General features: G+C 38.3%; 1 protein-coding gene across 1 annotated transcript in view; it reads left to right on the top strand.

Moving 5' to 3' along the window:
- LOC126260723 (Down syndrome cell adhesion molecule-like protein Dscam2) overlaps positions 1–16462 on the top strand; it is a 329702-nt gene that overhangs the window by 223219 nt on the left and 90021 nt on the right. Inside the window, exons 17-19 of the mRNA XM_049958060.1 lie at positions 1504–1682; positions 2611–2880; positions 10923–11104. Of these exons, the coding sequence (XP_049814017.1) occupies positions 1504–1682; positions 2611–2880; positions 10923–11104 (631 nt within the window). The remainder of the gene's footprint in view (positions 1–1503; positions 1683–2610; positions 2881–10922; positions 11105–16462) is intronic.

Below are 16462 nucleotides of genomic sequence, written 5' to 3'. Positions count from 1 at the left end.
ATTATGTTTACTTGGTAGAATGTTTTACTTTTGATTTTGTGACAAAGGCTGTATATTTTCAAGTTTTTCACATTTCCAAAATTATTGCCAAGATTAATTTCAGGTCTTGTCAAGTTTAATTTCAGTTCTGAAAAGCTTTAGATCAGGTCTACATCTAAATCTATACTCCACTAGTCACCATATGGTGTGCGACGAAGTGTGCTTTGGGTACTATAGCCATTTCCTGCTTTTCCTATTCAGTTGTGAATAGTTCACAGGAGAACAATTGTCGGTAAGCCTCAATGTGTCCTGAAATCTCTCTAATTTTATTAACTTCATGGCCTTTTTGCAAGATACACATAGGGGAAAACAATGTATTGGTTTACTCTTCTAGGAACGTATGACCTCAGGAAATTTAATGCTAAACTATACTGCAATACAGATCGCCTCTCTTGCAGCATCTGCCACTGGGTAAGAATCTCTGTTACACTTTTTTGCTTAATAAATGAATCAGTAATGAAACGTGTTGCTCTTCTTTGGATCATCTCTATTTCCTGTATGAATAATGTCTGGTACAGGTCCCAGGCTGATGAGCAGTATTCTAGTATTGGTTGAAGAAGGATTTCGAAGCTATCTCCTGTTTGTGTGGACTACACTTCCTGGAAAATCTTCCAGTGGATCTCAATCTGGCAGCTGCTTTACATGTGATTAGTTTTATGTAGTCATTTCATTTTAAATTGCTTCATATGTGTTCTCCTAGGTAGTTTATAGCTAGACTGCTTCCAATGATTGTTCTTCAATTGTGTAATCATACAATAGTGGATCTTTTCACCTATGTACACCCAATATGTCACATTTATTGAAATTGAAGGTCAACTGCCAACCTCTGCACCAAGTGTCGATTATCTGCAGGTCTTCCTGCATATCACTACAATGTTCAAATGTTGTGTCTTCTCTGCATACAATAGCATCATCTGCGAAAAGCCTCACGGAACTTCCAACATTTTCCAGTAAGTGCATTCTGATAAGTCAATTGCCAGCAATCCAGGGTAGAGCCCTGGTTGAACAAAATCAGTCAGGAGATTTTTAAATGACTTCTAGATTTAAAAATGTGATTTCTTCCACTATCAGTTTTATTTGTTGCAATTACTGGTAGAATTAATGTATCCTTTCACAAAAGTTAGTTATTTATGTCAAAATGAGAGCTGTATCAACAGCTGTTCTCATGTACGAATCAGGGACCACCAATCCTATTAATTCTTCCCTCCCTCAACCAACATTTGATAACTTTCCAATTTATAAAAACTTCATCCTCTAATATATCGTTGATACAAAGTCACTTATCACTTCAGGAACTAAGTACGTAGCTGCCACCTGTCAAGGGAATTTACAGTGTTCATCTTTTCCTTGACCCTTGCCCTTCCACTTCAAACTCACTTGGTTTCCTGCAAACCTGATCATGACCACCATCAGTACTCTGTGCATTCAGTAATCATCCACTGAAGTTTTGACAACATTTTTCAGAGTTGTGGATGGCCGTGAAGAACTGAAACACAACAAACGTAACTTGGCAAGTCATCAGACAAGTTTTGAAGCAACTGATCTACTGCAGCATGTGGAACATCAGTTTTATGTCACAGCTTCTACAAAAGTTGGTGAAGGGCAGAGTTCACGTGTTGTGACACAGGTTCCTACAAATAGAGGTAATTATCATAACAACTTCAATGAAATAAACATGAACAAGTTTGAAAATAAATTCATATTTACATGGTATTTAGTGCATCTTAATCAATTAAATGTTCAGAACAGTATTGAACCTTGGATCTGTGGAACAATAATTCATATGTCTTTGGTTTGTCGAGAGGAAAAAGAAAGGAAGGCAGAAATAATACTAAAGACATTTGCGTGAAATTAATACTAGTTATGGGGAAGACAACGAGACTGTACAAAGTTGAAGATTCAGTTACCACAAAAATTATGTCAACCCTTCACTGTTATCATTCATACCGATATTCCTATTTCATTTGTAACTATTATTAATTGAACAATGGAACACTCAGGGTGGAACATTAACAATTATAAAGAGGATAGATTGCTGCTCACCATAAAGATGACAGGTTGAGTTGCAGACAGGCATAATGAAAAGACTGTTACACACTGAGCTTTCAGCCAAAGCCTTCCTCACAAAAACAAGAAAAACAAGCAAACTAGCAGGCACACCTCACACACACATGACCATTACCTCCCAATCCTGCACCTAGCAGGCTGCTAGGTGTTCCTCTGTGTTCTCATACTGCTTCCAACATTTTTAATATTTTCTGTATGTTGAATTAAAAGGGAACAGCACTTCCTACCTTAAAAAAGAACAGCACTTCATACCCTTCACAAATTTTTCCCAGAAATTCACTTATCTGTGTTTTCATTGGATGTCTCAAAATTATTTCTCTGAAACTCCAAGTTTATAAGTGTCAATAACTTCAGAGATAACATACTTTTAAAAGAAAGTAGTTGTATTTGATTCTTATCTTTGCATGTTTTATTTTATTGTCTACTTATTTTTTAACTCTTCTTGTCAGTTATATTTTTGTGATAAATCTAAAGTGTGTAATTCACTGTATATTTTTCAACAAGTCCCAGCACGTATTTCATCATTTGGTGGAGTTGTTGTGAGACCATGGCATAGCACTGTCACGATGCCTTGTCTGTGTGTGGGGCAACCACAGCCTCGCCGACGGTGGTATCGTAGTGGACATCTCCTCACAGGTGGCCCTGGAATCACACTTCGGGAGTCTGGAGAGCTAGTAATCAACCAACTTGCTCCATCTCATGCTGGGAACTACAGCTGCCAGGTGGAAAATACTCAGGGCTCTGACCGCATACAGTTCACACTCGTAGTGCAAGGTAAGTTGCAAGTTGTGTATAGCAAATTATGTGCGACAAACAAAGTAACTGTGATAATCAACACAAATATGACCTGAGATAGATGATACAGAATAGCTAATATGTCAGAAGGAGTTTGCCAGACAACATTTGGACAGTTCCTTACCCAATATGTCAGGCAGCAAATGAAGCAGAGAATTTAGAGCCCAATGTAGTATCACTGATGTTATCAGCTTCATTTTAACTCTGTACTGATTTCTTGTAACATCCTAATCAAGGAAATGGTGTTGGGGATATGAACTAAACTGCTTATGGTGGACATGAAGGATTGTCAGCTGTCAGATATGAGATTAAAGTCATCTGACTTGAATTGAACATAATTCAAAATTTGAAAAAGCATTATCAAAAGAAAGTTAGTCCATAACAGATACAACATTATTTAACTTTTATGTATGTATAAACTTGAAATACTACAGATATTTAAGGCAGTCTATAGAGGAAAGATGTAGAGAGGAAGGACAGGAAAAGTTTCAAAAAGTTATTCTTGTACATAAGTGGACTGGAATGGCGTTATTGGTGTAAACTCATGTGGTTTGGTCTTCATTAGGTACAGTAAGTAAACAAAATAGCATCAAAAAGCTAGTTTCCATCTGGGAAGAGAGGAGATGAGCCATGATTTTTGTATACGGCAACATTTTGAGGCATGGGCCATTGAACTTTCTGTAAGTAATTCTATCCTCTTCATTGAAGTAATATTTAGGACACCTTCAGGGAATCTTGACCTCTGTTTGAAGCAGCCTGACTCACTTTTACTGTTCCTATTTAGTTGTAAAAGAAAATTATTATACTTGATATTTGAATATCAACTTCATAATGTACAGTAGCTGGAAGACATACCTGGAAAATTTGATGTACACCCACAATCTCATCACAATTGTCAGCTTTCCCACCATAGTAACTTCAAGTTTAAGCACCATAATTGATAAAATTTTTGTAGACCAATCATTAGTAATTGTGATGGTCAGAGACTTATTATTAATAATATTAATATTTGCCAGAATAAAACTGAGCCCCAGTGGAAGGTATTCAGGCCCATAAATTATAAAACAATTGTTGTTGTTATTGTGGTCTTCATTCCTGAGACTGGTTTGATGCAGCTCTCCATGCTACTCTATCCTGTGCAAGCTTCTTCATCTCCCAGTACCTACTGCAGCCTACATCCTTCTGAATCTGCTTAGTGTATTCATCTCTTGATCTCCCTCTATGATTTTTACCCTCCATGCTGCCCTCCAGTACTAAATTGGTGATCCCTTGATGCCTCAGAACATGTCCTACCAACCGATCCCTTCTTCTAGTCGAGGTGTGCCACAAACTCCTCTTCTCCCCAATTCTGTTCAATATCTCCTCATTAGTTATGTGATCTACCCATCTAATCTTCAGCATTCTTCTGTAACACCACATTTCGAAAGCTTCTATTCTCTTCTTGTCTAAACTATTTATCGTCCATGTTTCACTTCCATACATGGTTACACTCCATACAAATACCTTCAGAAATGACTTCCTGACACTTAAATCAATACTCGATGTTAACAAATTTCTCTTCTTCAGAAATGCTTTCCTTACCATTGCCAGTCTACATTTTATATCCTCTCTACTTCGACCATCATCAGGTATTTTGCTCCCCAAATAGCAAACTCCTTTACTACTTTAAGTGTCTCATTTCCTAATCTAATTCCGTCAGCATCACCCGACTTAATTCGACTACATTCCATTATCCTCGTTTTGCTTTTGTTGATGTTCATCTTATACCCTCCTTTCAAGACACTTTCCATTCTGTTCAACTGCTCTTCCAAGACCTTTGCTGTCTCTGACAGAATTACAATGTCATCGGCGAACCTCAAAGTTTTTATTTCTTCTCCATGGATTTTAATACCTATTCCGAACTTTTCTTTTGTTTCCTTTACTGCTTGTTCAATATACTGATTGAATAGCATTGGGGAGAGGCTACAACCCTGTCTCACTTCCTTCCCAACCACTGCTTCCCTTTCATGTCCCTCGACTCTTATAACTGTCATCTGGTTTCTGTACAAATTGTAAATAGCCTTTTGCTCCCTGTATTTTACCCCTGCCACCTTCAGAATTTGAAAGAGAGTATTCCAGTCAACATTGTCAAAAGCTTTCTCTAAGTCTACAAATGTTAGATCCATAGGTTTGCCTTTCCTTAATCTATTTTCTAAGATAAGTTGTAGGGTCAGTATTGCCTCACGTGTTCCAACATTTCTACTGAATCCAAACTGATCTTCCCAAAGGTCGACTTCTACCAGTTTTTCCATTCATCTGTAAAGAATTTGTTAGTATTTTGCAGCAGTGGCTTATTAAACTGATAGTTTGGTAATTTTCACATCTGTCAACACCTGCTTTCTTCGGGATTGGAATTATTATATTCTTCTTGAAGTCTGAGGGTGTTTCGCCTGTCTCATACATCTTGCTCACCAGATGGTAGAATTTTGTCAGGACTGGCTCTCCCAAAGCTGTCAGTAGTTCTAAAGGATTGTTGTCTACTCCCGGGGCCTTGTTTCGACTTAGGTCTTTCACTGCTCTGTCAAACTCTTCACGCAGTATCATATCTCCCATTTCATCTTCATCTACATCCTCTTCCATTTCCATAATATTGTCCTCAAGAACATCGCCACTGTATAGACCCTCTATATACTCCTTCCACCTTTCTGCTTTCCCTTCTTTGCTTAGAACTGGGTTTCCATCTGAGCTCTTGATATTCATGCAAGTGGTTCTCTTTTCTCCAAAGGTCTCTTTAATTTTCCTGTAGGCAGTATCTATCTTACCCCTCGTAATATAAGCCTCTACATCCTTACATTTGTCCTCTAGCCATCCCTGCTTAGCCATTTTGCACTTTCTGTCGATCTCATTTTTGAGACATTTGTATTCCTTTTTGCCTGTTTCACTTACTGCATTTTTGTATTTTCTCCTTTCATCAATTAAATTCAGTATCTGTTCTGTTACCCAAGGATTTCTACTAGCCCTCATCTTTTTATCTACTTGATCCTCTGCTGCCTTCACCATTTAATCCCTCAAAGCTACCCATTCTTCTTCTACTGTATTTCTTTCCCCATTCCTGTCAATTGTTCCCTTATGCTCTCCCTGAAACTCTGTACAACCTCTGGTTCTTTCAGTTTATCCAGGTCCCATCTCCTTAAATTCCCACCTTGAAACAATTAAGGCCTTTAAATCATCCTCCAAAATGTAAGTTGAGTCACACATATTCCGAAACAGATGTCAGTTCCAAATATAATCTGTACAATAATGAAATTGCATCATATTTGAAGTCTACTGTCCTTAAAAAAAATGTTAACTAGAATCAACCTGAAGAAATCACAAAAAAAAACCAAACAACCCACATAAAAAACATGAATTGTACATTAAAGCAAAAAAAAATTCAGCAAACCATACCCAAATAAATCATTATAAAAATCACAGTAAAATATTAAGTGAAGCAATCAAAACTGTCAAAAAGTTCGTATTTTAACTCAAAAATCAACCCATTTTGTAATAAAAAACAGTTTGGGACATAATAAGGAATGAGACAGGTGTTAGCAGTGCCAGTAAACCTGTAGACTTTGTTTTAAAAATTTATGATAAACATATAAGTAACCAAGAGATAATTACAAAAACCATCAGTGACCATTTCATAAGTGCTGATGAGCAAATAGGCTGCTATAGTTCCTTAGAAAGTGCTGTGAAACTCCCAACCCTATAAATGAGATAAGCATATCCCCTATAACCAGGTATGAGAGAAAACAATTGCCTCACTAACAAGCTGTGGACCATCAGATGTAGGTAACATTTCCAATAAACTACTAAAAGCCTGCTCTGATCAACTATTCAAAATTTTAGCCCATGTATTTAATGCTTCTATGTGTTAGGTGTTTTCCCAGATGGAATGAAACTTGTTATAGTAAAGCCATGCCACAAAAAGAGAGACACAACATGAATCAGAAACTATCATCCCATCTCTCTTTTGAAAACACTTCAAAAGTCCTTGAGAAAGTACTGCATTCCAGAACTGAGAGGCACCTCGATAACTTTGACATCATCTCTAACAGTTTGGTTTCCAAAAAGACAAGTCCACAACTGAAACCATATTTTCATTCACAAACAATGTGTTGGAATACCTAGATAAAAAAAATTAAGCCAGTTGGGATAGTCTGTGACCTTTCTAAGGCTTATGACAGTTTGGTCACAAAATGCTTTGCATCAAAGAATGCTACTATGGCATCAGAGGGGAAGTTGTTTTAACTGGCTAAAATCCTACACACAAGACAGGAAGCAGAAGGCAACTTTTGATGAGAGCAGCAAAGCAGATGAGGGTAGAGAGTCCCTCAGGTATCTGTCCTTTGTCTGATTCTCTTTCTCATAACATAAATCAGCTATCTTTGCCACACAGAACAAACAGATTCACTTTATTTGCTGATGATACTAGCACTGTGATAAACAAACAGTCCACCAATATAGAAGCTTATGCAAACAAATTACTTTCAGAGCTCTTAATATGGTTCAAAGTAAACTCACTGACAGTAAACCTGGGCAAAAATAATTACGTCATATTGAGCATCGGTTATAAATTCACACAGGAGATACCTATTGTACATGACAGTCAGCAAATACAAAGGGTATATTGCACCAAATTCTTAGATGTCCACATAGATAGTACGGTTGGTTGGGAACATTGTGTCATCCAAACCATAAAGGACAATCTCACCATTTGGAGACTTCAATGCCACAGATTTTGTGTACTTCCACTGTATTATGTGCTGTGGAATTATCTTCTGGGGCAATTCACCCACGTTAAAGAAAATTTTCTTTCTGCAATAAAAGGTAGTCCGAATAATGAATAGAGAATCCCCCCCCTCTCAAGAACCTCGTGTTATAATCTTTTTAAGAAACTTGGGATACTTTCCACAACTTCCCAGAATATTTATTCAATTATGTGTTTCATGGTTGACAGCTCTGTGCTCTCTGAAACCATGATCTAACTCAGATACAGAAAAATGTAAAGTATTCTAGTAAATTTTTAATTCACTACCAAACTACATCAAAGGTCTATGTAGGAACAGTGTATTATGTAAAAATAAACCAAACATGTACTTACATAAAGAAACTTTTTATTCATTAGACCAATTTTACACCAGAGACGTATAGGCTTCGTATGCATATACACTGAAGCGCCAAAGAAACTGGTATAGGCATGTGTATTCAAACACAGATATACTTAAACAGGCAGAATATGGCGCTGCAGTCTGCAACACCTATGTAAGACAACAAGTGTCTGGCACAGTTGTTAGATCCGTTACTGGTAATTCAATGGTAGGTTAGCAAGATGTAAGTGAGTTTGAACCTGGTGTTATTGTTGGCACATGAGCGATGGAACACAGTATCTCCGAGGTAACAATGAAGTGGGGATTTTTCCATTCAACCATTTTGTGGGTTTACCATGAATATCAGGAATCCGGGAAAACATCAACTCTCCGGCATCACTGTGACTGGAAAAAGATCCTGCAGCAACAGGACCAACAATAACTGAAGAGAATCATTCAATATGACAGAAGTGCAACCCTTCTGCAAATTGTTGCAGATTTCAATGCTGGGCTGTCAGAAAGCTTCAGCCCATGAACCATTCAATGAAATATCATCGATAAGGGCTTTTGGAGCTGAAGGCCCACTTGTGTACCCTTGATGACTGCATGACATAAACCTTCATGCCCCGGCTGGGACCATCAACACCAACATTGAACTGTTGATGACTGGAAACATGTTGCCTGGTTGGACAAATCTCATTTCAAATTGTATCAAGTGGATAGACATGTACAGGCATGGAGACAACCTAGTGAACCCATGGACCCTGCATGTCAGCAGGGGACTGTTCAAGCTGTTGGAGTTCAAGCTGGTGGAGGCTCTGTAATGGTGTGGGGCATGTGCAGTTGGTGTACATGGGACCCCTAATACATCTAGATATGACACTGACATGTGACACATACATAAGCATCCTGTCTCATCACCTGCATCCAGTCATGTCTGTTGTGCATTCCAACGGGCAGCGCGACACACAACATGTCCAGAATTACTACAGAGTGGGTCCAGGAATGCTCTTCTGAGTTTAAATGCTTCCACTGACCACCATACTCCCCAGATGTGAACATTATTGAGCATCTATGGGATGCTTTGCAATGTGCCATTCAGAAGAGACATACACCCTCTCCTACTCTTATGGATTTATGAACAGCCCTGAAGGATTCTTGGTGTCAGTTCCCTCCAGCACTAATTAAGACATTAGTTGAGTCCTTGCTATGTCATGTTGCAGCACTTCTGCATGGTCGTGGGGACCCTAAACGATATTAGGCAGTTGTACCAATTTATTTGGCTCTTCAGTGTATATTTTCTGTGTGTTCATTGGGTTTTATACAACATGTGTTAATCCTTGCATGATGTCTTAACATGTGTTTTGTTCTAGTTGTACATTTTGTATTTTCCCCACAACTGCTTTTATAACATAACTGTATTATGTTTATGGAATCTTCATTTATATATTCTTTAACTCATTACACATCGTGGTGTCTCACATGCATATAAGTATATATGGAAAAACACACACACACACACACAAGCTTCCTCCTTAGCAATGGAACATTGTTGTTTGGGTGACTTGAGGAGGAGGGCTAAAATGTATAGAGGTGAGGGGAGAGTGTGCTAACAGAAAAGGATAAAGGTATGGGGACAAGTTTAAGAATGTGGGAGAAGGAAATGAGAGATAATTGTCTTTAAGTGACAATGACAAAATATGAATTGATTCTGCTAATAAACCAAGGGCTGAGGTAATTGTAAGATAAAAAGAAAAAAATCAATGTTGTAATGATATAGTATTGGGGTGGAAACAAGTTATGGCAAGGTCACATACATATCAAAATACATGACTGCTTTATCATATGAGGATGTGTCCCTCCATCACATATTTGTTTAGATTTCTGTGCCACTAAGCAGTGTAGACTGTGCCTTGTGAAGCTGTGCACTCTTGCCCTAACCCCTCTTCAGTTAAATGTTGCCCTCAGCCTCAATTTTCAGTTGATGCACAACAGATGACAATACAGGAAACTTTGTGTACTATGGAATAAATAACTGGAATTTTGTTTTTTCTTTTGGTTATATTTATCATACATCATTATTTCTTACCACTTGTTAACCAGAACATGCATATATTGGTTTAATTCTATGTTATGTTACTATTTAAGATTTTTCTTGTACTAACTAGCAAAGTCTACTTCTGATGCACAAGAAACAAATACAACCAGTTTTGATCCCATCATCCTGTACCCTGTGGTAGATGGTGAGAAGAGTTACATGCCTGTAGTAGTGGCTTGTATACACTGTAGCAAAGAAGTGGTTCAGAATGGTGTAGCTACTCTAGGTTGTTGTCATCAATTATTGGCAAGTGATTTACTATTCATATTGCCACTGTTGAGACCTGTGACAGTCAGCACTTGGTTGCCCACAGCAGATGACAGTAATGATGAAATTGTTCCCTGGATCAAAGTACTCAAAGTACATTTTTTGCACAGTGGCATGGAAAAGCCCATTGTCTGCATGACCTCACAGGTGAAGTGTCCTATGCACTGATAAACCTTGAGTTGTTTACCACTGAATCTGCTTATATTGCATGTCTTGCTTATCATCCACTTAACTGTCATGTTGATAGAAGTACAAGATTTGATGACAACCCTGAACTATCCCCTTCTACTTGTCAATAGGAGTTCTGCCCCCCCCCCTCCCACACACACACACACACACAAACACACAAAACACACACTTGTAAACCATCTGTGATTTGACTGCTCATGGATGTAGATGATCACTCAGTTAGATTATACACATTCTGCATCATCACATTTTTAATGTTAAAGTATTGTTCAGTAGTCTTTTTATTATTTTAGTATTAACATGTTATTATTTTTACAAATAATGGCCCACTGTCATTTTTCTCCCCTTTTATTCAGTTCCACCTGCTGCTCCTGTGTTGTATGTGACAAGTACAACAAGTAGCAGTATACTGTTGCAGTGGAAAGTTGGTGACACTGGTGGTGCCCCCATCACAGGATTCAGTTTGAGCTATAGGAGATCTCATGGTGATACAGAGGAAGTATCACTACCTCGTCATACCTCAACTTATGAACTCAAGGTGAGTTTCTGTATATCTAATATAGTTTTCTTCAGATGTGTGGATATGTCTGTGCAACTAATAACGTTTGTTACAAACCTATCAAATTAGAAAATGAATGTTGTATGATGTTTATGAGTACCTGTCAGTAAGCTGGCTTATACTACAGTTCAATAATAATTCCAAGATTGAAACAGTAAACAAAAATGAGGGAAGAAGACCATTCACCTTAGCTGACTGATGGATGACACATAGAAACATGTACCAACATGAAGATATTATTAGCTTTTGAGCACGCACACACACAAAATCCTGTTGCCATCCCCACCAACAATTTGAGCAAAAACAATGAACAGTGTGTATTTTTCTCACCATATGGCATATAGAATCAAATGCCAACATATATAAATTTCCCAAACAAATGCATGAAAATGAAAAGCAATAGTCTGCTTCAGAAATAACATACCAGTGAAGTTTATGAAAAGAATACCACATTCCATTTGTTCACATAAAAAGCATTAGTGTTGTTTGTGCAGTAAATATTAAATTCTTCCGAAGATGTAAATATATTGCTTCATAAGGAATTTGATGAACGCAAGAAAAGAAAAAGAACCGTTGTGCAACAAAGCCAGCAGATATGGAAAGATGATAGTAATTTATGATTCTGGGTTGATCCACAAATATCATCTACAGATGTGAGTCAACTTTACAACAGAAAAAGTTATGTGTTCATGTACAATCCTACAATATATAACGATGACTCACAAACAAGTTTTACTCACTGTTTTGCATGGAATGAACTGATAGATAGAAAAGGTAATACAGAAACTGGTGCCTATCTGTTCAGTTACCTCTTACTTGTTCTTCCCTTCATGTCTTATTTTATTCTGATATTTACACAGTTCAGAATGAAACTAGCACATACTAGTTGTACTACTGTGGATTCTGCAGTAGTTTATCTAAAACTGACATAATGCTTTCTCACATTTTGTTATGAAGGAGATGATAAAGACAATGACTTAGTGTATGATCCCTGTAACTAGCAACCGACATCAATTCTTCACATAACTCGGTGTTTGTATTTTTAGGCTTGACAGCTTTTCCTAGTCTGCCTGCAATATATGGAGTCTTATCAAGCAAGAGACCCTGCAGAAAACAAATGTTATAGTATAATGCTTGCTGCACTAAATCATGTAACAACAAACACTGCCTGAAAAGTTAAGCATCTAGAAGGAGAAGAAGATATGAAATGAAACTTGAGGTTGAGAGAATATGAGATATTATTTCAGCAGTTACAAAATTGTGTCAAATTTACAAAGAACTTGGTGGTATGAGGACACTCGTTAGAGTGACGTTGCATCCCCTCTGACCCGATACATGCACTGATTCTGTTGGAAAATGTGTTGCAAATCCTGCCACAGGAGTAACTTAACAGCATGCAGATAGTTCATAAGTACATGTGTAATGTGTGGATGGACATTGTCCCGTTGAAAAATGATCCACAATACTGTTGCATCAGATGTAATACGCGAGGATGCCAGATGTTCACGATGCACCGTTGTGCCATCAGAGTTCCCTCAATCACTACCTTGTGTGACCTGGAGTCATACACAATGCCCTCCCATGCCATAACTGTGCTGCACCTCTACAAAACATTAGAAGAATTAGCCTCTCACCAGGTTGCTGTCATATTGCCAATGATGGTCATCTGGGGTAGTACAGAACCGCTATTCATTACTGAAAACTGTGCAGCACCATTTATCAGCAGTCCATTCTTCCTGGTCATGAGATCACTCCAGACACAGCTATTTGTGTTATAGCATTAACAGCATGGAACTGTAATTCTCTAAACTGGCTGCTGCTAGTATCCAATGAACGGTGTGGGATGGTGCAGAATGTTTCAGGGGGGACGTTACTTGTTCCTGGATGGCAGGTGAAGATATGAAACGGTTACGGCATGCTTGGTGTACAGTATGGCAACCCCCCCCCCCCCCCCCCCCAAGTGATATTCAGACGTGGTCAACTGGAACCTTGACAATGAATATGCCTGTTTCCATACAGTCCAAAATTGGGCTATTATCCCATCAGAATGCTCCACAAATATGGAAATTACATAATTCAACCAGCTGACCAAATGATGATCCACAATGAGCCTCTTTCATACTCTGCCAGGTTGTGATAACACTGTCTCACATAAGTACATTGCACCTCCGTGTCCTTCACAGTGGTCACTCAACATCTGACACTTTTCACTTCTCTTGTGTACTCAACTAGGCCTGATAACAACACTAAACATGAACAACACTAATGCATCCTCATGACTGTTCTACCTCAGCAAGGAATTGCAACTCTAATAATTTACTTACCTGTTGGTGTTGTGTGCGTGTGTTGTGAAATTATATTGACATCCTTCTGTTTTTCTGGCTGCTTTACTTTTCTGTCATGGAGTATACATTGCTATAATGTGCAGGAAATTACACTTGTAAGTGAAGTTTGTATTGTACATCTTTGATGACCTGTTTCACATTCAGGCTTACATATGAAAATCTTCTTTTTTATGGAATGTATAACACTATCCATATTTACCAATCAGAGGCTACTACCCATGTGGCTACTGTGTATGATCTATTTTTAGATAGGTGACTCCATCTAGTCCAATTGAGAATAATTGTAGGAGACCCCAAATTATTAGTGTAAAACTGAAAGAAATTCCGCCACAAACTAAATTATGAGAGCGGTTTGAAAAGTTCTTGGAATCACCATGAGAGGTCAGCGCTAGCACTACGAGTTGTTCTTGTGATACTCATTGGACTGTTGCCTGTAAACATGTGCCACATCAATGCTCTTGGAAGAGAGCTGTGGCGGTGACGTGGCTCTGTTGTTGTTTCCGCATACTGATTTGCAAAGATGGAAAAAAATCTAGATTCGAGCAGTGATTAAGTACTGCGTAAAGAAAGGTATGAAAGCAAAGGACACTCATTCGTATCAGCGCACACTCCGCTGCAGAGTGAAAATCTCATTCTAAAGGACACTCATTATGATTTCCAGAATACACTGGGGAACTCTCCTCCTTCATATTCAACTGTTGCCAAGTGGACAAATGAATTTAAATTTGGTCGGGAGAGCTTTGATGAAGATCCGCACAGGGGTCAGCCAAGGTGTGTCACTACTCCAGAATTCATTCCAAAAGTGCACAAAATGGTCATGGAGGATTGCTGATTGAAAGTGCATGAAATTGCTCATTCTTGCCAGATGTCAACTGAAAGGGTATATCATATTTTAACTAAAGTATTAGAAATTAAAAAATTATCTGCAAGCTGGGTGCCGCGACTCTTGACGCTGCATCAAAAATGCACTCCATCGCCATGACAATATTACATGAAGTAAGGCATGAATTGTTGCCATACCCACCTTATTCATGTGATATGGCTCCATCAGACTTCCATCTCTTCCCAGAACTGAAAATTTTTCTTGGTGGACGAAGATTCACTTCAAACGAAGAATTGATAGTCGGAGTTGACAACTATTTTGCAGGCCTGGGGGAAACTCATTTTCGAGATGGGATCAAGGCACTGGAACATCGTTGGACCAAGTGCATTAATTTACAAAGAGACTACATTGAAAAATAAAAAATGTTTCAGTGATGTAAGTACTTTTTTTCTGTTCCGTTCTGAGAACTTTTCAAACCACCTTAGTACTAAAATCCTAGTGATCAGTTTCCAATGCTTTCACAACAGAATGTCATAGTTTGAAGCACTCTGAAAGCTGGCTAAAACCCAGTATCACCTAGGATGATATTGGGTGATGAAGTTGTTGCAACTTTACAGCTGATTCTTGGGGTATTGGGAGGATTAGGGGTGTGTGAGGATATGGCACAAGAAATCTGTTGGTGAACTAGGTTTGGGGATAGTGCCTCTCTGTGAAGGTCTGTATGAGACCTTCAGTATACTGGGCAAGGAAATTCTTCACAGTGTAGATAAGCCGTCGACAGATGGCATGGCTATGTGGGAGCAATTGTTTGATGTGGAAGGGCAGCTGTCAAAATACAGGTACTGTTGGTGGTTAGTGGATTTAATATGGACAGAGGTGTGGATGAAGCTATCAGGTAGATGGAGGTCACTGTCTTGGAAGGTGGCACGTTGGGTTGAGGTGGACAATGTAAAGTGAATGGGGAAGACTGCATTGAGGTTGTGGAGTGTTGAGGATAGGGTGTTATGGCTCTAGGTCCAGATCATGAAGATATCATTAATGAACCTGAGCCAGGCAAGACGTTTGAGGTTTTGGGAGGCTAGGAAGGTTTTCTCTAGTTTGGACTGTTCCATCAAGTTCCTCTCAGGCTGGAGTACTCATGATGCACCATTGTCTGTTTAATTCTCATGGATGTGTAGTTGTGTTACTAACAAAAATGTGTGGTTATCAAAACCACTTTCTGCTTCATTCGGTGAAACAAATCTCTCCAGTGACACAAATGGACATCCGCAGTGCCTAACAGAAACAGATATCCACAGTGTCTGGTGTGTCAAGTGCTTGTTTCTACAAAGGAATATATTTTATAACATCATTACAATCGCATTCATGCAGTACATTATGACCAAATGGTAGGGAATGCTCACAAGGAATGGTTACCAATTCAAGACGAAACATACAAGGAGATGTGTGTTAAGAAAATATTATGATTGAGTTCTTTTTAAAACTGTAAAGAAGTCCTGCACTACTGTAATACATTTATTAATTTCAGAATGTTGCTGAAGAAAACCAAGATGAAGCTGTAACATGAGCAAGTTACAAAGTAGCTCATATCTTAGCACTGACCCCCCAAACCATTCTCTTTGGGATCTCTCATTAAATCTTGTCTGTTAGTATTAGCAGAATACATAATTCCAGGGGAATTAGCAATGGTTGAAGGCATTTATCTGTTAAAACAAATGATGTCCTGTCAAATCTTTGACATGGGAACTGATTTGGAGGCACAACTCACAAATAAAGCACAGTGTTTCACAAGTTTTTTTCTCACACTTGAAGGAAACACAGATACATATGATTGGGCCAAACTTGCTATTTCGTATATGGTGTGTAACAGCAACTGCAAATTATGAAGTAGCTGCTACATATGATACCACTAGATTGTATGACAGCAGTGCTTGATATTTTTGAACCCATATGTTAATCTGTGGACAGCATGAATTTGCTATTGAAAAACTTTTATTCTGTGGCTACAGACACTGCACTGCAATGTCAGCAAGGTTTTATCTCTTGCTAAAAAAATTAATTTAAGAATGACTTGGGAAAAGACATCTGTGCTGTACATTGTTCCATTTACCAGAAGGCATTGTGGATTGAAACTATGGAGCTTCATCATGTAATGGACACTGTAGTGAA

Source organism: Schistocerca nitens, chromosome 5, assembly GCF_023898315.1.
Source record: "Schistocerca nitens isolate TAMUIC-IGC-003100 chromosome 5, iqSchNite1.1, whole genome shotgun sequence".
Lineage (NCBI taxonomy): Eukaryota > Metazoa > Arthropoda > Insecta > Orthoptera > Acrididae > Schistocerca > Schistocerca nitens.
This window is presented reverse-complemented; position numbering and strand designations above follow the sequence as displayed.